The sequence below is a fragment of the Marmota monax genome, unplaced genomic scaffold (assembly GCF_021218885.2).
Source record: "Marmota monax isolate L192 unplaced genomic scaffold, Marmota_monax_Labrador192_F-V1.1 WCK01_AAM20220418_F8-fsc00077, whole genome shotgun sequence".
Lineage (NCBI taxonomy): Eukaryota > Metazoa > Chordata > Mammalia > Rodentia > Sciuridae > Marmota > Marmota monax.
In genome coordinates this window covers 2,048,089-2,072,326 of record NW_026694610.1, presented here as the reverse complement: position 1 = coordinate 2,072,326, position 24,238 = coordinate 2,048,089, and the positions used below count along the sequence as shown (strand labels likewise).

At 32.8% G+C, this 24,238-nt stretch overlaps 2 protein-coding genes across 3 annotated transcripts in view; one reads left to right on the top strand and one right to left on the bottom strand.

The window, feature by feature from the left end:
- The window catches only part of Nipbl (NIPBL cohesin loading factor), a 177,595-nt gene that overhangs the window by 31,209 nt on the left and 122,148 nt on the right, over positions 1-24,238 (top strand). The gene's annotated exons all lie outside the window — the stretch shown is intronic.
- On the bottom strand, positions 17,819-19,446 carry LOC124077759 (uncharacterized protein C14orf119 homolog). The gene has a single exon (XM_046422264.2). It carries the CDS (start codon positions 19,366-19,368, stop codon positions 18,940-18,942), a length of 429 nt encoding a protein of 142 aa, XP_046278220.1. The 5' UTR covers positions 19,369-19,446; the 3' UTR covers positions 17,819-18,939.

Sequence of the window (24,238 nt, the reverse complement as noted above, 5' to 3'; positions counted from 1 at the left end):
TGGAACCCAAACCTTTCTTTAAGGTGGCCAACTGCAGCCTCTTCTAGGAAGTTTTTCCTGCTTTCCTTCTAACCTTTTCAATTTAGAATTAATTCCTCTCTCCTCTGAACTTTGTGTAATTATATCTGAACCTTTTGAAAGGAAAAAAAAAAAAAACCTCTGTAGAAAAGAGAAATTCTTCCTACAGCAGGGTATGCGTCTAACTTTTCTTGTATCTCACATAGTACTTACTATGTGTTTAAAAAAAAAAAAAAACCTCAGCAGATATTTCCTGATGAATTGTGAAATTTATATAGAAAACAAATTAATCAACTTCAAATGCCTTTGTTCTTCCTCCTAGAAAAAAAATAGCAAAAATCCTAAAGGTGATATCTAATGGCTAAAGTTAGGAAAATGACATATTAAAGAAAGCATTCAAATGCAAGTGAAGTAGTATGTAAAGATATATGTAGGTAATGCACAGTTTGATTTTAGTCTGTACTTGAAGGGAAGGCATTGAAGAATTATTTAAGAGATGAATCATTTAATCAAATACATTTTTTAAATAAGTTAGATACAATGAAGAAGCATCTCTAGAGAAAGACTGGAAGATGAGAACCAACCGAGGCTATCACAAGAGAATAACAAAGAAGAAACCCTAAAGTATAGTAGGATAGAAGAGAATGGATTTAATAGATACAGATGAAATTGGTAGTCAATCTTGGTGCCCTGTTTGATGTGTGGGGTAAGGCAGAAGGGAGTATCTTGAGTAGGCTTTAGAGATTGAATAAAGTGCTAATATTTAAGAAGGGAGAGAAGTAGTAACTTTTGTGACTGAGATAAATTTTGAACATAGTAAATTTGAATTCTCTCTAGATAGCCAGTTGAATAGATGTCCAACAGCCCATTGATTGTCTAAATCTCAGGATTCGGGAGAGGTTAAGACTGAGAGTCATTAGCAGACAGGTTCAAAGTAGGAGTGACCACTGTTTGTCCTAGAATGCACAAATTGTACAGTTTAGAATTTAGAATCCTTCCTTCTTCACTGCTTTCTCTAGTGTTCCCACTAGTCTCAAAGATTTGTTTTAGTATGCTTTCTCTATTTTTTTTTTTTTTTAAGTTGTACAAACACCGTTGCTTTCAACCTGAGTATCATGAGAGAAGACAATTTAAACTCAAGGACACTCTGCAAAAACAGTTGACAGTATGCTTCAAAAATGTCAGTGTCTTGAAAGTTTAAAATATAAGTTGAGGAACTATTAGGTTAAAGAACACTATAAGAGATGTGACAGCCAAATATGAATTGATTCTTGATTGACTGATCCTAGATTATTCCTTTAGAAGACATTATTGGGACAGTTGGAAATTTGAATATGGACTGTATATTAGATAATAGTATCAATGTTACATTTAAGTGTGATAATTTATTATATGGAGAATATCCCTTTTCTTCAGATAAAATATAATGTAACTAATTCAGGTTGGTTCAGTACATACAAAAAAGTGTGTATATATACAGAGAAAGGGATAAAACAAATTGAGTTTTGCATTCTAAGAATTTCTCATGTAATGTACTTTTATAAAAATGTCTAGTTTTCTTAATATATTTTTGCATATGTTTGCAAATGAGAGGTTAAATAAGATTGGTATTTATTACATGTTTGTGCTTTTCTCCACTGGTTATGGGAAATAATTAAGACGAAACAGTATTCACTGTAAAACAGCTGAGTTATCATAGGGTTCTATGATAACTAACTTGGTATGTAAGAAAAAAGCTGAGGATTCTTTGCTTATGTAAACAAAATATACTTCAAATGAAAATAATACCTTGTTTTAATAATAATAATGATAATAATAATAATAATAAATAATACTTTGTTTGCAGCCAGAATTATTATGATCTACTGTTGATAAAAGCCCTTTTTAGTCAGAATAAGGCAGATTAACTCTATGGTCTTAATGGCATAGCACAATCAAGGTTTATACTTGCTCATGTTAGCTATTCAGCAGTTAGGCATCTGCAACATTGAATTCCACAGAGACCACTATGGGGAATAAGAGCTGAATGGTCTTCCGTTGGTCATATCAAAACTATAAAATGAAAGGGAGACTATTATATTAATATTAAGCATGTATGAAGCTTATTTTAACTTTTGTTCAATTATAGAGAATTTTTTAAAAAGTAGCCACTCAGAATTTCATCATTTGCTTTTTAAATGATTTCTGACCTATCAGAAATTCTTAAGTATTTGTATCAAATAACCTAAGGTTTCAGCTGTTAACTTATAAGACAGAGAAATATATTTCATCATTTATTATTCTGACAAAATGCAGAGAAAAAGGAAATATATATGTATGCCAGCTTTCCTTTCCTTTTCCTTTTTCTTTCCCTTTCCCTTTTTCCCTTTTCTTTCCTTAAGAGGTGCTTAACCACTAAGCCACATTCTACCCCTTTTTATTTTTTATTTTGAGATAGGGTCCGGCCAAGTTGCTTAGGGCTTTAGTGAGTTGCTAAGGCTGGCATTGAACTTGAGATCCTCCTGGCTCAGCCTGCCTAGTCACTGGGATTACAGTGTGCACCACCATGCCTTGCTGGTATTCATTTCTTGACCATGTCATTATTTCCAATGAAAAAATATGTTGGAATTACTGCATTCACATGTTGCAGATGAATATCATTATCATTTCATTTGTAGTAGTTACCCTTTCTTTCTACAAACTTTTAATCTTGCTCCAGATGTCTACTTGCCGAAGAGAAGGAACATTAATGAAATATCTTTTTATATATACTTTAATCCAAATTTGAAGTTTCCTAATAAAATAGGTAATTGTCTTTTGGCCAGTTGCTTATTTATTACAAGTACATTTTTATGTTTGGGTTTGTTTTTCTTAAAAGTTAGGCAGGTATTTTTTCACAGGTATTTAGTAAATTTTTGGTTTAGTTGGGAAGAAACTGACAATGTTCTCTGAAGCTTTAAAAAATAAAAGTAAGCACCAGGCTAAAATACAGCCATCTTTGAATTTTTGGACCCATTTTTGTGCCATCTTCTCAGATGTGGATCACCTATAAAAACTTAAATTGAGCAACAAATATATTACTTATGACAACTTTGAAATAATATTTGAATATTACGCTTGCAGAGTTGAGAACTTGGGACTTAAAGGGAAGAACCAGTTTTCTATCATTTATTTCATAGAAACAACAACAACAAAAATGTTGGCACATAAATACCCACAATTTTTTAGAACGTTTTATTTTTTGAAGTGATTTTACCAACAAGTTAAATTTTAATATAGTATTACCAACCCTTTATATTAAGTAAAGACATTTATAAAATTATCTTAATTAAAGAGAGGGCATTTTAACTTCAAAGGAAAGACCTAACTTCAGAATAGAAAACAGCCCTTCCATATATACTTGATGATGATATATTTAATATTGATATATTTATTTCCCATGTTTTTTAACTTTTATTTCTCTGGTTTCACCATGTGCTTTTTTAGAAACTTAATTTTTATTGCTGTGTGAAAAGCATGATTGTGAACATATTCTATTATGAAGTTTAAAATACGTATTTCAGTAGAGAAGGAGCTTTTGATTTTGTAGGCAAGATTTTTGCATGGCAGATACAAGACTGGGAAACAAGGTATTATTTTCATTTGAAGTATGTTTTGTTTACATAAGCAAAGAATCCTCAGCTTTTTTCTTACATAGCAAGTTAGTTTGTATGCATGATGAAAGCCTCTGATAACACTGAACATACAAATTCATCATAATTGCAGTGTTTACAATTAGCATTTTTAAAGTACATAAAAACAGGTTTCTGTAGCCATCAATACCAGATGACTCGTAAACTAAATATGAACTTTATAGCGCTATCTTGGATGTCTTCTAAAATTGTCAGGTATTCATTCTCATTTATGTTGTAAATTCGAAAAGTGGGTTGTGACATTTGAAATTCACTGCAATTTCTTTTGTGCTTTTGATGATAATACTATTTTGCCATTTGCAGGATATAAGCTCTCACTCATTTTTTAACTGTTTCATCAAGGCAACTTTTTATGTAAGGGGAAGAGGATACAACATATCAGAAAAATATAACTATTTCACATTACACCCTTGATTTCATGGATTAAAAAAAGATTTAAAAAGAAAAGCTTTCTCAAGTAACAGAAATTGAAAATTTTCAAAGATTAGCAAAGCATAAGTTGAACTTGTGATTAATTTTGGTTTGTGTCACTTGAAAAGCACTTATTAACAAGCATCTCGTCAATTTGTCTAAGCGTTTCAACAAATAACCTTTTTAAAGAATAACAATAAGTAAATAATAGTATGCAGATATAATCAAATATGGTGAAATCATACAAGTAGATTTTGAGTAAATGAGCAGGTTGCTAAGTTTAGGACATGTGACTTTCAATTTCTACTACTTTAAGTTTAGAGTTGATGCTTTTATTTTTTAGTTGGTTGAATTTGAGAATCTAATGACTGACAATCTTTTTTTGATAATGATATACTAATGTCGAATAAGAAAGAATGTTTTCAGGGCTGGGGATGTGGCTCAAGTGGTAGCACGCTCGCCTGGCATGCGTGCGGCCGGGGTTCGATCCTCAGTACCACATACAAACAAAGATGTTGTGTCCGCCGAAAACTAAAAAATAAATATTAAAATTCTCTCTCTCTCTCTCTCTTAAAAAAAAAAGAAAGAATGTTTTCAAATGGTAATTGTAAGACTTTCATCTACTCTTAAAAATAGACAGGAAATTTTATATTCTTTGCTGCTAGAGGTTATTAAAATGGAATCGTTTTATATTTGTCTTCCAGCAAAGAAAAGTGTTGCCTGTTGTGGTCACCACCACTGTTATCTCATCTCAATAGTTTGGCTACCTTACACACTTTAACTGGATCTTATTAGTGTCTGGGATCTTATATATCTTTTCATTTGTTCCTTTAATTTTTTTTCCCAGAGACTGCTCAAGCTTATTCTTGCATCTCAAATACTTTATCAACAAGTTGTCAGCAACTTTTAAAAAATGCTTAATGTATACCTATTCTCAAAAGTAGAGATCTGTATTCCTCTGCTTTTTGTATATGCCACAATAGCCACTTTCTTCTTCACTCTTATCCTTTGCCTTTGATTTGTCATTCTGGACCTTACTGTAAATTATATTTTACTATGGGTCAGGCTTACTTTTCTATACATATAGTTGTCAGTGAATCTTTATTTATATTCAGTGCTGAGAATCCAACCCAGTGCCTTACACATGCTAGGCTCTGCCACTGCACTATTACCCCAGCCCCAGGCTTATTTTTCTTCAAAAAACTTGTCATATTACCTTAATAATACCCAATATACAGTACTCCAGTTCTCCTGAGTTTTTAGTGCCTCACCATTCTTCTACACCCTCCAAAAGAATCTTATTTTTTTACTCTTGGACATAAAGTATGTGATATATACTTGTAAAAGTAAAATTTTATCTCCTATAAAAAAAACCCATTAATGATAACTTCTATGAATGCAAATTGCTTCTGGTTTGAGTAGTTTGGGGGGGGGGGTGTAATGTAAAATCAAGACAAAAATCCAAAAACTAGCAAAATCACTATTACAAACATTATTATATATTAAACTCTTAGTCTGGTGACATTTATCCTGTTATAATAATCACACACAAAAAAAAATCTTGACTTGGATCTGTTTTCCTGTAATACTTTGCCTACCATCTTCCTCACTGTCCTATGAAAATATTCTACTCAGGATTCTTTCTATTTATATTCTTGTCAGACGAGAATCAAAAGTAATGATTTAGAATTTCGAAACTTGTTGCAATAGTCCATATTTTTGTAGCTCTCCAAAAAAAGTAAACACAATTTTTAGTTCTGTCTTAACTTAGGTGGAAGAGAACTAGTTTACCTCAGAGTCAGATCCTGTCTTATAAATTATTTTAATGAAAATGCTAGCTTTCCAAATTGAATATGATAAACACAGAATTGGTTGATGCTTAAAAAACTTTTAGATAAGCCACAAGCAATTCATTAACAAAGGGAGTAAGATCATTAAATTTTTTGGAGGTACCATTTCCTCATGTGGTTCTAAAAGTATATTACCAGTTTCTATTACTGCCCTTTCCCCTCCCTCTTATTTTTTATATAATGACCTTAGATTTTGACCCATTTTTTTAAAGTTGGATTTTATTATAAAATTTTTTATTATATCTATACTCTTGTCTGATTCCCTAAACCTATTTATTTGATTTTTGAATTAGAAAATCATGCTAATCTTAGTACAAGTAATAATCTCATCTGTGATTACCCAATTTGAGAATATATTAGAAATAAGTTTTTGAGTCCATACAAGTTATGTGTAAACAATACTTGGGTTTAGTTTTCCTTTGGCCATTATCAAGATTCATACTTTCAACTTAGCATGAAATGTGGTCAGTATCAAGCACTGGATACTAATTTCTCTGGGATCACTCTGGCTCTCTGGCCATGGTATTTGGCATGATGATACAACACACTTGTTTTGGAAGTTTGGCAAATAACAATCTTTCTGAGATTCACTTACTTGTTTTACTCACGTACCACCTAATTTTTCTAGATATGGTTGTTATGGCTAGACTTGATAATTTTATGTACCATGGCAATTTTGTTGAGAGGATAATTGCCAATAAAGCAGACCCTTGAAAAATTGGTTTGTCTTTCCTTACCCGACTTTTTATAAAGGGAATTTTAAAGTTTGACTGATGATAGGGCAGTAAATTTGTGTATGATTTGAAGTACATATTTGCTTTCATCTACCTTTAAGTACTTTTAGGTACTTCCCAGTAATCTCTGTAGACATAGTTAAGGGGAAAACATTTTAAAGAAAAATCTCTTGTAACCAACTAAAGCTGGCTTCTGTGGGGCAGTGATGTTATTTCCAGAGGTAAGAAATTTGACATTTTTTCTCTACTTCCATGAATAAGTTGAGGGCATTATCCTTTATATTATATATCTCTTGGTGATACTAACTAGGGTGATCTTTGAATGAGTGCTAGTGATAATTAGTTGCTATTAAAAATACTTATGATTTTTTTTGAAAATTGTCCAGTTTCTCACTTTAATGTTCATTCTCTTTTTTGTGGCCTGAAAACATTATATGGTTTTATTTATTACTTTATAATTTAGATAACCTATTCATTAATCTTTTAAAATTTCATATCCAGGAGAAGCCTTTTCTTCAGTTGTAGAAGTTAATATTGACCTGTTTTGACTTTCTGTGTAGTGTATTAAGATACCAACTGATTGCCTTAAATGTGAATCAAAGAAGAATATATTATTAAGTAGTAAGGCCCAGTTAATAGTAAGTTGTGAAAATATTCATTGTAGAAAGCTCGTATATAATATTGTATAAAAATTACAGATTGCATCTTGACAATTTCAAGTCTTATAAATGGGTAGAACAAGATCCAGTTTTGAATTTTTTTTAAATTGATGATTAATTTTATTCTGAATAAGTTTCTAGCAAGAGTAGTTAAAAATTGTTGGCAAGTTCCTAGTTAGTTGTCTGTATTTCTGCTAATTGTCCTATAGATGGCATTGTTATAACTTGTCAACTCACATTTTTGCTATTATTGTTTCATCTTGAGCATTTTTTCATTTGATTGCTTAAGTGATTTATCAGACTAGATCAGATAATATAGAGCTCTATGAATATAGTTAACTTTGATAACAACTATTTTTCTCTTGAACTAATACCCAAAATTTTAATATTATAATTAGTTAACATGAAATATTGTTGAATTAAAATTAAATAATTATTATAAACTTATTTTATACTGTTAAAGTATGATTTTTAAAAATATTTTATAAAAAATTATAAGTTTATATAGCTTTGTATCTTGGGCATTACAAAAATTTTTAATTTTTTCAAAATTGTTTTGAGTCCGTAAATGTAATGATTAAAACCATAGATTTAGAGTAAGATTTGAGTCTTTGTCCTAATGTTGTTCCTTCTTAGCTATGAGAATTTAGGCAAATTAGTTAACCTCTTTGAAAAGGGTTTGCAAGATTATTAAATAGTCTACAAGATTATTAGGTGTCATGAGTTGTTGTATCATAGTGTCTGGCACCTAGGTACTAGGTAAATTTTTGCTGAAGTGAATATCTACTTTGCAAGAGTGCCATGAAAATGAAACGATGATGTGAATGAGCCGCTGTTACCGTCAACAATAACAGAAAATCCCCTGTATACATGGAACCGACTTTTTTCTTTAAACCCTTTTCTTGTATTTTTCAAAATTTACTTGCCCATCCCTATCCCAAAAGTTTTCACTTTGCTTTCATTTTCTGATATTTCTTGGGGGCCTCCACCAAATGCCTTTTTCTTTGACTGCTTACATTTTTGATATTAATATTTTTGTCATTATAATTTCATGTATCTTATACAATTAACATCATCAATTGAAGAGACAGTAATTGTTGTGGGATTTTTTTTTTTTTTTTTTGGTAACAGGGATTGAACACAGGGGCCCTTAACCACTAAGCCACATCCCCAGCCTGATTTATATTTTGAGACAGGATCTGGCTAAGTTGCTTAAAGCATCACTTAGTTGCTGAGCCTGTCTTTGAACTTGAGATCCTCCTGCCTCAGCCTCCTGAGCCACTGGGATTACTGGTGTGCACCACTGCACCCAGCAATAATTGCATTTTTTAAAATAAAACATTTTACAATACTATTAAGCACTTATTTTGGCCACTTACCTTATATTTCAGAAATGTATTGTGGGGAGATAAATACCTGTCTGGCGAGAATCTAGTGAAGATTAACATATATATATATAACATAACAGAACAGAACAGAATACTGGCATATAAAAGGTACTCAACAAATGTTGCTATTTATTAATAGTCTTGATGTTAATAGATTAAAGCATGCTTTTTTTCTACCTTTTTTTTAGTTATAGATGGACAATACCTTTATTTTATTGATTTTATTTTTATGTGGTGCTGAGATTCGAACCCAGTACCTCACATGTGCAAAGCATGCACTCTACCACTGAGTTACAACCCCAGACCTCTACTTTTAATAGTTTAAAGCATGCTTTTTCTACATCACATGCATCTCACAACTGTTAAATAATACTTACTTGAAAGTCTTCTACATTGATTTTATATATATTAAAATCTTTAAAAATAATTGGTGAACTGGATACTGTTATCCTCTCTTTATATTTGAGGAAAGATTCAGAAAGGCCAAGTAGCCTAAAGTCACTCCAATAGTAAATGGAAGAATTATAACTCTAAAACCTCTATTCTTGCCACAGTTTTATGATTTTTGAAGAATATTTGTTCTTGAGGCTGAGTTAAGAGAAGTGTGTATGTCCTAAGTAACTTTTGTTCCTGTTGCTATTTATTTCCTATATTCCACTCAGGTTTTCCGCTTTATTTTTCTCTTCTACAGAAGAAAAATATGCCGGGAACCCAGTATTCTAGACCCTGTCTCCCTGACTTCTAAGTCATAGATTTGTTTTAATCTCCTGCTTTGCTCATTTTGCTAGATATCATTTATGAACTTAGTGTGACATCAAATAATAATTATTTTCTTATGTCTCATGATTTTGTGGGTCAGAAATCTAACCTGTTTTAACAGCATCATTGACTGCTATGTTAAACTACCAAGGAGTGTCAAGGATAGAAAAGATTAATCAAGGATCTGTGAAGGAGGATGGTGGATCAGAAATGGTCAAATTTCAGATAAATTTTGATGGTAGAGACACTCAACCATCCAAAATTAGGATGAGAAAGATTGCAGTCAAGGACAATTCCAACACTTTTGGTCAAAGCAGCTGGTTGAATGAGTTTGTCTCTTCAGTCAAAATGTAAGAAGAGTATTGCGGAAGGAGCTGGTGCAAAGAGTAACTTAAGGAATTCATTTTGGAAATGAATATGCAAAGTTTGCATGGATGTGAGCCTAAGGAAGGAGGCAAGGAGTAAATAAAAAGCAGATATTAAGATTTATTGAATTATACAAACAAAATAATCTGCATTATCAGTGAAAGATACTACATTCTTTTCAGAGGTGACAAACTAATATCCAAACTAATAGACCACATCCATCCTACAGACTTGTTTTCCTTAACCTATGCAGTTTTTTCCTTAAAAAGTGGCCAAGATTTAAAGAAACCACATTTTAAAAGAAGAAGAAGAAAAGGGAAGGGCAAATTTTCAGCTCCTCTGGCCTTATGACCCATGTTTCTAAGTGTCTACAGTCAGAGGGAGTGATGTGATGCCTTGGGCATTCAGTCTCCAGATTTATATTTCCTTTTTTTTTTTTTCTTTTTATATTAGCAATGGACAGACAGACAGAGAGAGAGAGAGAGAGAGAGAGAGAGAGAGAGAGAGAGAGAGAATTTTTTAATATTTATTTTTTAGTTTTCAGCGGACACAACATCTTTGTTTGTATGTGGTGCTAAGGATCGAACCCGGGCCGCACGCATGCCAGGCGAGCGCGCTACCGCTTGAGCCACATCCCCAGCCCTTCCTTTATTTTTTAAAAAATATTCATCCCAGAGTGATTTCACATTCACTATAATTACATTTAAGTTAGCAACCTCTGCTTTAATATGAATGCATATATATGCCTTAAGTTTATGTATGAACTCTAAACACAGATAACTCAAGGAAAAGAGCTCTTCTTGATCAGGTAATCCTATTTTGACAGAAAATTAGGAAAAAAAAAAACTTTCTCAAGCCAGTTTGGTTGTATATCATATACATATATGTGTGGTAAAGTGCTCAGCAGGTCTACAGTTCAGTTCAGCATAACATTTATTTATCATGTAAAACTTCCTGGCATTATGGTAGATACTAACAATATAAAAATAAATGAAAATGCTCTTGTCATTAAGTAGTACATAATCTAATACAAAATTTAGAATTTTATAAATAATTACAATAAAGTGTAAATGCAGATATAGAAGTGCATATTAGATAAAGAGGTAGCATGAGATTTCAAAACAAATTAGAATTTTAGAAGAATAACTGGAAAGTTAGTTTTTTGTGGTTTTTCGGGGTTTTTTTTTTTGTTTGTTTGTTTTTAATTGTTGTTGTTGTTCTTTTGTTTGTTTTTTCCTAAGATGGGATCTCCCTGATTTCCCAGGCTGGTCTTGAACTCCTGGGCTCAAGTGATCCTCCTACCCCAGAGCAGCTGGGACTTCAGGCACACATTACCTTTCCTGGCTCTTGAATTTCAGTTTTAACAAATGCAATTTTAGTGGAAGAGCATATTCTGATCTTCAGTTCCATTTGAAATTTAGAAATGTCATGTTTGTAACTATTCAATTGTGTTTGTTGCTGGCTGTAAAGCAATAATTTTTTTTTTTTTTTTTTTGGTCATTTTATAAACTAAAAAGAAGAAGAAGAAGAACTGAAGCAGTGGTTTTAAAGATAGAGCAGGATGATCAGTTTGTAGACCACCATTATAATTAGTGTTATCCATGAAAATTTGTGTAGAGGTATGTAATAATTGAGTAATTGCATTTATGGTAACAATTGAAATAAAGTTATCTGAAATAGATAACAATATGTTATTTCCTGTTATACCAACAGAAATAAACATTGTTGGAGGTAGGTGGTTAAGCCTTTTAGGGAGAAGCAGTCTGAATCAGTGGTTTTGGCTTTAGGAACTTTCTCAGTGATTACTTCCTTTCCCTTCATTTCACTAGCTTCAGTCTTGAGTTTTGTATATGTTTACAACCATTTATAATGTCCTAAGTGAAGTTAGTGCAAAGTATTGTAACCACCAAGTCTTTTGTAGTTTCCAGTCTTTCTTTGAATGCCTATCTTGACCAGTACTGGTTCTTTCCAGTGTTATTTTACTCTATTCCATGTTTTGAAATTCATTTGGGAAGATAAGACTTTCTTGAAATTTCTAAAGCAATAGAAATAAAACTTCCTTCTCTTTAGCTTCAGTTTGTCAAGTTATTTTTGAAAAGGAACTCCTATAACTTTATGATGTAAAGTTTAGTGAAAGACAATTAAGCACATGCGTTATTCAATTTTCACTGAAGGAGTGAAAATTGGTTGGGAAGAACAGAATCTTAATTATGAAACATTAGCTTAAGGAGCCTTGTTACTGTAGTAGGTAGCCTGTAGCTCTCATAATCTGAGGAAATTCTGGTTTACAATACAGTGATACGTAAGAGAAGTTTAATTAAGAAGGAGAAAGATTCTGATATCCGGGAGGTTACCAAAGCTGAATTTGAAAAGTGAGATTTTACTGTGTATTGGATTGCACTTTATATTGGTGAAAGGTAATCCAAAACTAGATATATTTTAGGCTAGATAGAGCTATTTATACCATATTTGTAATGATGCACAATGTAGGCTCATTGAATTCTAATGAAGCACACTCTGCAACTGATTACTGCTTTCTTGATTTCATACAGATAAAAATTGTCTCATATGTTTTTCTTAAATTCAAAGAACAAATTTTACTTTCTGTGAGGGTCAGGAGACTCTTCCTGTTCATGTTAAAGAGCTGATTTTAATGGGGGGAATGGTGGCTCCTGTCCTGTAATCCCAGCGGCTCAGGAGACTGAGGCGGGGGATCACAAGTTCAAAGCTAGCCTCAGCAACCGCAAGGTGCTAAGCAACTCAGTGAGACCCTGTCTCTAAATAAAATACAGAAAGCCGGGGAGGCTAGGGATGTGGCTCAGTGTTGAGTGCCCCTGAGTTCAATCCCTGGCACATACACCCCTCTACCTCCACCATCCACCCCTGCAAAATAAAAAGCTGACTTTATTATTATGGAAATATTTCCTTTTTTCTACCTAGATTTGTTTTTCTTACCCAAACATTATAATAAACCTTTCAACAGAAAACTTTCTGTCTTATCAGAAATATCATTTTTAGTTCTTCATAAAAGTTTTCTTCATAGTCATTTAAATTGATTTTAAATAAGAATGCCCAGCTTTATTGATACAGCAATTTGAGATTTTAAAGATACTTCCCAATTTCAAGAGCCTAGAAATAGAAGAATAAGAACAGCAAACTCAACTTAATATGGAAATTTATATAATTAAAAATATAGGGATTAAAGCTTTTAAATGGAGGTAAAGAGTCAAGAATAAAAGAAAATTACAAGGGAGGATGGTACTTAATTCTGGAAAAACAGCAGTATTTAGGATAATGGTTTTCAGAGTGGTGTATGCATACTGAAAAAGATGTAGTAGTGTGGGCCTAAGGGTGTGCATGATAATTTAGTTCCACGTGGACAGAGATTATAACTTCAGGTATGTTTATTTTTTATCTCATCTTTTTAAAATGTCTATTTTGCAACTTAAAATAAATATAACACATCTTGGGCACGTAAAGATACATATTTATTGAAAGATTATTTGGAGATTAGTGTTTTAAAGTACACTAAGAATTACTAGGGGCTTTAAAATTATGTAAATTTAATTTTTAAAATTTTAGCATAGTTATTTACAAGCTTTCTAACCTTGGCATGTTATTATTTTGAACCTTAGTTTTTCCAAGTATTAAATAATGTAGTTTTTACTTTCTGGTGATTTTTTTTTTTTTTCATATTAGATAATGAATATGTAAGACTGTCTAAGTTTCTCATCCTTTTTGTGGAATATAAAAGGAAACAATTTGAGGTCACAACAGATTTGTTCATGGGATGAAAAACCAATCCTCCTCTTATCTATTACCCTGATATTTTCCCTGTGATTACTTTTTATAAACTGCTACCACTTTTTTTCTTTCAATAAAACTGGATTTGGTGTTCAGAAAGAACAGGAAAGTCAGGACACTGGGTAGCTTTGCAACTAACTTTGTGGTGTAATCTTGAACACATAATTTTATTTTATTTTTTTTTACTGTTTTTATAAGGAATGGATGTTGGGTTTTGTCAATTTTTTTTCTGTGTATATTGGAATGTTCATATGGCCTTAGTTCTTTATGTTTTACATTAATAGATTTTCAGGTGAATATCTAGCTTTGCATTCTCAGAGTAAATCCCACTTGGTCATAATGTATAATCCTTTTTATATGCTGCTGGATATGGCTTACTGATTTTTTTTTAAAAAAAGAATTTGGTTTCTGGATTCATAAGAATATTGCTTTATAATTTTCTTATGTTTTTTTCCTGGTCATGATAATATTAGCCTCATGGAATAAGGTTGAAGTGTTCTTTATTTTTTTAAAAGTTTATAAAAGTTTTAATGTTTCTTATGTATTTTATATCCTTCACCTGTGCTTAGGCTTTTCTTAGTGTGAAGATTTTTAATGAGTAGTCTTATTTGTTGTCTTATTTGTTACAGATTTGTTCAGATTTTTGTATTTCTTATTCAATTGTTCTGGTAATTGGTCTTTCTAAGAATTATTTTTAATCTAAGTCATCTAATTTATTGGCTTAAAGTTGTACACAATATTCCCTAGTATTATTGTCTTTTTTTTGTTTGTTTCTGAGCTGAGTCTTGCTATATTACTGACGCTGGCCCCAACTTCTTGGGTTCAAGCAGTCCTCCATCCTCAGTCTTCCAAGTAACTGGGATCACAGACATGTTTCACTTCACCCAGCAATTCCTTTTTAATTTTTAAAGGATCAGTAGTGATTTCTTCCTCTTCATTCCACTTTGGAAGTTTATTCTGCTCTTTTATTTTCATTTCTCTATAAGAGATTGTCAGGATTTTTTTCTTTTTCCTGGTTGGCTGGTTGTTTTCAAGAATCAACTTGTAAATTCATTGATTTTCCTTTGGTTTTTCTTTTACTCATTTTTACTTGAAATCCTTTCTTTGTCTCCTCGTGTCCTTCTCCCTCTTCATTTAATTTCTTAAGGTTTGGAAACTGAGGTTCTTTTCTAACATAAGTTGAACATCCCTTATCTGAAACAATTTTGATTTTGGAGCATTTTGTATTTTCAAACTGGAATGGTCAGCCAATAAAGTTTTTATGTGGTGCTGAGGATCAAACCCAGTGCCTCATGCATTCAAGGCAAGTGCTCTCCTCTGAGCCACAATCCCAGCACCACTACCCCCCACAGACATTTTTAAAGTTATAAATGTTCCCATAAATGCTGCCTTACCAATGTTCTATAAGTTTGACATTACCTTTTAATTTTTATTTAGTTAAGTATTTAATTTCTCTTGCAATTTCTTCTTTGACTGATGGGTTTTTCCCAGATTTCTATTGTTATGAATTTTAATTTCATTCTTTTGTTGTCAGGGAACACACTCTATGATTCAATTTTAAATTTACCAAGATTTAATTTGTAGCTCAACATGTGTAAAGTTTTGGAGAATGTTCCCTTTTGCTTAAAAAGGATGTATATTTAGAACAAGCATTAGCAAGTTCTAAACATGTAAGCTAGGTAAAGTTGGTTCATAGGGTTATTGATTTTCTCTCATTCTGTTTCATCATTCAGTTTTCTCAGTTTTTGCTACAAGTATTCAATAGTTTTTTATTTATTATGAATACTTTTATAAATGTTATACCTTCCTGATATAGATTTTTATTATGAAATAATTCTTTGTCTTTAGTACTCTTTATCTTAATCTATTTCATAAGCTTTTCATTTAGCCACTTCTATTTTGTATTGTTACTGTTTGTATGGATTATCTTTTCTCTTTAAATTTATTTGTATTTTTTAATATAAAATGTGCCTTTTGTAGAAATATATACTTGAATCTTGCTATTTTCTGTAATATATGAGTCTCTGCCTTTCAAGTGGCATAATTTATTCCTGTTTAATGTATTTATTGATATGATTGGATATACTCTCACCATTTTCCTGTTTTATTTTGTGTTAAATATTATTTTAGTGTACGGTTAGTCAGCTTTCCATTGCTATGACAGAATACCTGAAAAAATCAACTTAGAGGAGAAAAGATTTATTTTGGCTCATCGTATCAGGTTTCAGTCCATGATTACTAGGCCTCATCACTATAGGCTGGTGATGAGGCACAATGTAAAGGTGGGGGGCACATGGAATAGCAGAGCTGCTTATCTTATGGCAGCTGGAAAGCAGGAGGCATAAAGGAGAGTCAAGTGACAAGATATACCTTTCCAGGGCAGACCTCCCCAGTAACCTACTTCTAACTAGTCACAATCTCCTATAGTTTCCATCATCCCCCAATATTCATTCAGTTATGAACCCATCAATGAATTAACCTATTGATGAGATCAAAGCTTTCATAAGTCTGTCATCCCAAAAGCTCCACCTCTAAACATTGCTGTGTTGGGGATAGTGTCTTCATTACATGGGCCTTTGAGGAGACATCCTAGATCTGAACTATAACATGTATCATTCAGGTTCCTCTTTAGATTTTTGTGAAAACATTTTTTAGAGTTACTGTCATAGTGATTGCTATTGGGCTTACAATATGTGCCCTAATTTACCATAATCTACTTTTATACTGGGTATTTATCTCAATATAGTAGTAGTTTAAAAAAAAGGTTCCTTTATTGACTGTAAAAGTAGATTTCTCTAAAGTTATAGTACTAAGTTTTGAAAAATGTGTTGTTTTCTAAATAGCCATAAATGTTTATGCCGTGATAATTCTGGCTATTTTATATTTCTAAGCTACACTGTCAGATCTGTATATATTTCCATAATAGTTAATTGATGTGTCAGTATGTAGTGGAATTTATATTTAGCTGAATACAGTGTCAGAACCTATATTGGGTTCTGTTATGTGTCTTTCATAGTTACTTATAATGAAGTCTCAGTTTGTCCATTACACCAGTTATTGTAATGGTATTTCTCCCCACAAGGTTTATAAATATGTATCATTTTTGTTTCTTATGTAAAATAGGCAAGTTGAACTAGTAACTTTAAATATTCTAAAATTTGTCATTCTATTAGATCAAAAGTATATGGAGGGCTGGGGATATAGCTCCGTTGGTAGAATGCTTGCCTCGCATACACAAGGACTTGGATTCAGTCCCCAGCACCACATACACACACACACACACACACACAAAAAAAAAAGCGTGTGGAAATTGTAATATTTAATTTGATATGTTTATATAGTGGTTATTAAAAGCTTACCCATTGGCTGCTGGTTTTGGATCATATAGTAGTAGTAAAGACATTTTTCACTTTCGGGCTTTTATTTTAGAGTAGAAATAATGTGGTCTTGGGCTGGGGTAAAACTCAGTGGTAGAGCAATTGCCTAATGTTCATGAGGCCCTAGGTTTGATTTCCAGCATTTGAAAAAAAGAAAAACCAGGAATTTGGTCTGATTTCAGGAAGGAAAAAAAAAGGACTGTAAATTAGGATCCGTAAATTGCTGAAAGTAGAAGTTTGTTTTTAATATCAACTTAATACTAATTTTTATAAAGAATTTGATTTTGTAGTTTAATAATCAAACCTAAGGCTGAACAGATTTTTAATTATTGTTTCACAAGCCAGTAGTGAAAATGACCAGATTCCATATAGTTTAGTTTAGATAAGATACCAACTGGCTTTTACCTAATTTACCTTGGTCCCTCCTCAGCTGCATAGCATTTATGTTTTATTAATATGTTATTAATATTACTTTTTATGGGCCTGTTTGCTTTTATTCAAGATTTGTTCCAAGGATTTAAAATTTCTTGTCTATGTAAAAGTTCATCTCTCAGTTTTCTATCATTAATAAGAGTATTCAGAGTGGGAGTATTCTAGAGTTTACTTGATAGGTCTCTATAAAAATATGTTCCCTTCCCAGTAAAAAACATGAGCCTGCAAATAGAAGCTTAAGGCATGAAGATTATGGTCTTAAGGTCACTTGATCTTATATTCATATATGATACCCCATATATCATCATGTTAAATATATGAATTTGCTCAGTGCCCAGATTTCAAACTCTTTTTTTTTTTTCATGGTTATAAAAATTTATTTTGGTACAAAAAAATAAACTAACCTGTAAAGTATCACTTATTTTCACACTGTTTTTTGTTATTTTGGTTCTAAGGATTGAACTCAGGGACACTTTACTACTGAGCCCTTTTTACTTGTTGGGACAAGGTCTCAAGAAGTTGCTGAAGTTGGTCTGGAACTTGCAATCCTCCTGCCTCAACCTCCTTAGTAGATGGGATTACATATGTGTAACACCACATCCAGCTATTTTCATACTATTGTAGAGCAACAACAGAAACATCTGCTACAAACTTCAAGAATATCATGTGTTCTTTAGAAAAAGTTCATTACAATTTGGTATTTTATCAATTTTCATTGCTAATTGGGGTCAAACAGTGTGAAGGAGGGAGTAACTAATTATCTCCCTCTCCTGATTTTCCATAATTTTACTAAATCTCCACTGGGAGACCCAGTGGTTGGGATGTTGCATAATTATGCTAGAGTATGGGAAGGGCAGTAAAACCAGAATCCCACCAAACTATAAAAATATCTTTCCTTAGGCATGGTAGCATATGCCCATAAATGAGCAACTTGGGAAGCTAAGGCAAGAAAATTCCAAGTTTGGGGCCAGCTTCAGCAACCTAGTAAGACTCTGTCTCAAAAAAAGGGAGAGGGGGATGGGAGTATAGCTCAGTGGTAGAGCAACACTGGGTTCAATCCCCAGTACCCTTCCCCCAAATAACACTTTTTCTTGTTCTTCTCTCCTGTTTCTATGGAAGGATTCTACTTTATATCCTTCATGAGCCAGCAATAGACTTCAGTTGTAACATGAAGGTTCCTTTCGGTTACAGTTGCAAAAGTCATTTACATTTATGAGGTTTTGACATCTCTTGGAAGGAAGCAAACTAGGAGACTGATTTGGATCTGCTTAAATGGATAACAGTTTCACTAGGAATCCAGAGGAAATGCTGGTAACGTTGAAGTAACCATGCCTATACTCATATGTAAGTTCAGTCAGCTCATTGAGATACTATCCCCAAATCTTTAAGTGACACATTTGAATTGAGTCACTGTGGAGAGATGGTCTTGACTCCACCAGCTGTGGTTATTTTCTTTGATCTGAATGTCTATCAATTCTTACCAGCTGTAGCAACAACTGCTTGGTAAAACTTTGCCACGAAGTCTGGGTCACTGACCTCCAGTTGTCTGACAAATTCATTGCGTTCCTGCTCAGCCCAACCTTGAAACCACTGATCCCAAAGACGTAGCTGACATTCAAAGATACAAGGTGGTCGGTTTGCACCAGATACACTAAGTTGCTCCAGACCATCCAGCAGTGGCTGTAATTTTCCTGGCACTGCCTTTGCTACCAGGTCCTGTAGAAAGCGTTCACGCTGGGGACCTGACCAACTGGCAAACCAGTGAAGAATACACTTCATCTCCTGGGAAGTGATGTAAGACATGGGGGGAGGGGAAGAGTTGGTAATATTGTCTGGTACTGAGGGTAATGGAGAAGGGAAGGATACTGGCATTGAAGAGGAAGATGATTCCAGTGGCATCCTCCTGGAGTCTCAGAGAACATGGAGACTGTCACAAGAGTTCTTTGACTCCAACTACCGCCGCTGCTTCCATATTTCCTGAAAAATCAGATTTCAAACTCTTTACCTGCATAAAATCTTGGAGTTTTTCATCTGATATATTCTCTAGCATTTCCCACTTGTTTACATTTCAGTTTAACCTGGAACCATAGGACCAGCCTTGTGCTGTATTATGGAAAGACTTTTAAATTATTGTAATTTTATTTTATAAATTGAAAATAGATTCTACCCTTAAGGTGAAATGATTAGATTGAAATAACTAGAAAGAACATAACTATGCATGGCCAGGTGACTTTTGTGCATGTTGTAATATGAGTTCACTAAAGAAAAAGATTCTCAAGTATAGTAAAGGAAGATACATATCAAGGATGATGTGGAGTCCACTTGAAGGATGGTAGGTAAAATTAAGATAGAGGAAGAGAGGATATGTAGAATTTTTTTAGGTGTATAGGGAAAAAAATGTTGAGGATAATATTTTGGAAATACTAAAAACACCAATCTAGCAAGAAAAGGGAGTTTATGTTCATTAGGGAAAATATAATTAAAGAAAGTCTGTAAATTATGGAGGAGATTGAATGTAAGATAAGGCTTTAGAATTAAGTTTGTAGATGTTGTTTTTGTTGTTAATTATGCAAGTAAGAAAATAGTTGTTTAAAAGGGTGAGTCATTAAGTAACTATATGATAGACAGCTGGAAACAGAAATAATGAAGTTTAAGAAGACTAATAGATAATTACAATAATACAGATGTCTGATAGTCTTATTTCTTAAAATAAGGATTAGAGCAAAAGAGTAGAAAATGAAGAATGGACTAGTTATCTAGAAGATGACAGAGAATCAAAAGTTTATATCTGTAAGTTTGGATTACTGATATATGAAAGCAGTGATAGAAATTGTAAGAGTACCAGTGGTGACTTACATTTTAGAAATATTTGAGGTGCTAACCCTAACCCTAACCCTAACCCTAAAGGGGAATGGTTGCCCAGCATACTGATACATTCACACATTGGTACTGTAAGAATTAATAATGCGTATAAGGAATTATCTGTGAATTCTCACATAATGAAGCCATAGAGGTCTTTAGGATGCCATAAAAATAAGTTAATTTTCAAGGAAGTATACTTGGGGCCAAGTAGCCACAGTTGGGAAATAACTAAAAATAATGAACCGTTGGAAAAAGTAGAGAGAGTGAAGAGTCAGTGAGGTACAAGGGACAAGCATCTCAGAAGTCAAGACATGATAAAAGAGTTGGAGAAGAGGACACGTTCACCACAAGTATCTAATGTTGATGTCTCTCTTTACGCCAATATCCCTATGAAATTTCCTCACTATACCTTAAATTCAGACGTCATTCATAACCACTTCCTTACACACATCCCCAGTTCCTTTGTTCTCTTTTTTTTTCCCTATGGTATGCTATCTTGAAGCTGAATGGACTAGAGAAAAACAGTAAAACCCTGATGACTGGTCTCACTTTAAATTTTTTTTTTTTTAATTTTTTATTGTGGGTTTTTTTTTAATTTTTTATTCACTTTAAATTAATGGCAGTGGATTCTTAATGATACCCAGCATATGTACCACTCCTAGATGCCTATTTTATACTTTCCCCCATTCCTCAAAAACCTTTAATCTCCTCTTCCATCTTTATCTGATAAACTTAGTCTGTTTCAGTGAGACTGAGTATTCAGAAATTTTCACAAGTTCCTTATTATTTATCATCTCATTTACCAACCCTGTGTCTCTGTACCCAGAAATACTCTGCCTTTCCTTCTGTTAACCATTTAGATTCCTAAAACTAGTAGGTCTCGATCCTCACATATATCAAAGGTGATAATTCTCCCCTCACCTGATTTCATTGCTTTCTCTCCCCTTTAATCACTCATTTTCATAAGAATACAAACTCCGTGTTTTTTCTCTAGTTTAAACCCCTTCTCTTGACTCTTTTTCTTCCTCTAATTCCCAGTTACAGCAGTCTATACTCACTATTTTATTCTTTTCTCCCATTCTTTCTTAAATCTCTCCTACTTAAATTTCTGCTCTTATATCCTGCTGATTTTGAAATGGGTTTTCTCAAGGCGTTTATTGACTGCTTACCAATTTCAGTGGTCAGATCTCAGTAGTTCATTGATGGTGGTGCCTTTGTTCTTAAAGATTCTTCACTTGGCTTCCTGAACACTATATTAGAATTGTTATACCAACAGCATAGCCAGCACAAATCACACTAGGTAAATTTCAAAGTTTCTTTTCAGTTATTTTTGTCCTTAGAATATATCTTAGTATTTAATTTCATATTAACAAATTACTATAAATTTTGGTAACTTGAAACAACAGAAATGTGTTTTCAATAGTTCTAAGGGCCACAAGTCAAAAATCAATATGTCAGCAGATACATTCTCCCTCTAAAGACTGGTAAAGAATCTTTTCCTGCTTCTTCCAGTTTCTACTGACCCCAGGCATTTCTTGGTTTGTAGCTGCATAACTCCAGTCTCTGACTGTATCTTTACATGGCCCTCTTTGCATGGTTGTACTGTAGCTCCCTATTCTGTCTTTTATAAATAAAATACCATTAGATTTAGGGCCTACCCTACATCAAGGATAATCTCATCTGGATATCCTTTTATTACATTTGCAAAGACCATTTTTCCATATCAGGTCTCATTTACACATTCTCAGCTGACTTCAGCGATGGGGGGCTTCACATTTCAATTCACTACACCCAGAAATATTCTCAGAGTACTGTTGTCAAAATTATTTGAATTTTTTTCTGTGTGATTATGTTATTATTAAATACACAGTTAAAGTTTATTTGTTGTTTGTGTTCAGTTGTAGGATTTGCTTCTTGTTCAGTAATCAAAAAGGTTGACTTTTGAGTGTAACATACATAGTCCAAAAGTCAGAATTAGGAAGATGCACTCAGAAGTTGCAGTATGATACATTCCCACCTTTCTTGTGGATTACCATTTCATTACTTTCAGGCTTATCTTTCCTGATTTCTTCTGTAATCAAGCAATTACCAATATATATTTCTAGGTTTCCTTCTTTATTAGAGAAAATATTGTATTCTGTATGTACTTTTTGACACCTCACTTTTTTCATATAGTATATCCTGGAATTTCCTCCATATCCAGGGTTTTTGTTCTTTTTAACTGATACATAATATTTCATCATATGAATGTGCCAGTTTATTCAATCAGTTTCTTATGCTTGGGCATTAAATTTTTTGCAATCTAATTTACAAAGAATACGCTAATGAATAATCTTGTGTGTATGATGTTACGTATCTGTGGAGGGTAAATTCATAGATTTGGAATTTCAGGGTAAAAGGTAAATTACATATGTAATTTTGTGAGATAGTTGTTATTTTCAACTCCTTTTTGCATTCTAGCCAGCCATGTGTTAAAAGTACCTTTTTCTTCCCAGTCACAACAACAGAGTGTGTTTAACATTTTTCACTTACCAAGTTGGCCAAGATTCAAAAGCTTGCTAACTCAGCATAGTTTTAATTTACAAGCTTCATATTAAGAGTGAGGTTGAACATCTTTTTGTTTAAGAGCTAAAAACCCTGATTGATGAACTATTTTTTGTTTTTACTTCCCTTGTAACTAGTTATTATACTTTGGGCAGTTTAAATTTGTTTTTGGGGCTTGTTTATTTTCATCTTTAAAATGAAGTAATGATTCTCACTTTTAAATGTGGAGGAAAGACTGAAAGGCAACTAGCACCTTCTGCACCTCAGAATATAGGCCATTTATTGCCTTTAATTAGCCAACCTGATAAATTTTTATCTTTCCTTTCTTTAAAGGAGAATTCATAGTGTATTGATCATTATGGGCATTACAAAATATTGCCTGGAATAAGGTGTTTTATCAACTTTTGCTTTTAGATTCTGAACATTTCAATGTATAGCATTTATCTATAGTTAATAGCACTGGTTTAGAAGTTTGCAGTCATAATTCTCTCACTCATTTATTCATTCATTTATTCATCTATTAGAGCACAGTCAGACTTTATTCTGAAGAAGAGTCTAGCCTCTCTCAGGCTTCTGTGTAGAAGCTTATTTTAGATAAACTTCTTAAGTTTTTAAAAACTATCTTTTCATTTTTCCTGATTGAATGATAAAATATATACTTCTGCCCTTAATAATACCAAATTTTGCATTCAACTAGGTACTCTTAGCCATCTGAATTTTTCAGAAGCCCAATTTTGAGAAAATATGTTAATGGAGTACTGACTGGGTGGCATTCTGTCCATTCCTCTGAATATTTTAATATTTGCTAATATTTGCTATTAGGTAACCCATATCATTAGAGATCTGCATGCATATATTTCATTATTTGGACCCCATGTAACTTTACATGCCCTGAATTGTGCTTTTTTTTTTTTAAGAGATTATTTTTAAAGAAGGAAAAACTCACCCAAAACAGATCTCTGAGTTTTTAGAAGGGCCATTAAGGACTTTCTCCATTATATCATTCAGTCTGCTTTAAGAAAGCTTATTGGTAAAATTTCTCACAGTTAATAGCATCTTAGAAAAGGTATGCTTTTGAACATCTGCCAGTTGTTTTATTTTACTGACAGGGCATTTCTTCTTTGCCCTACTAACCAAGAAACCTAAGCCCCATTTGGGGGTCCAGTTCTTGGAGTTTGAAGAACAATATAATGTGCTTTTCTGTGTGCCATTTTAATTTTGTTTCTCTATCTAAATGTATCATTTGCTCTCAATTTTTTATGTTTATTTTCATCATATGTGTTTTTCTGATAAAATGCCACAACTCTGTATGGAATTAAGTAGAATGTGGTGTGTATTAGCATGTGTTCATGAATGTGTGTGT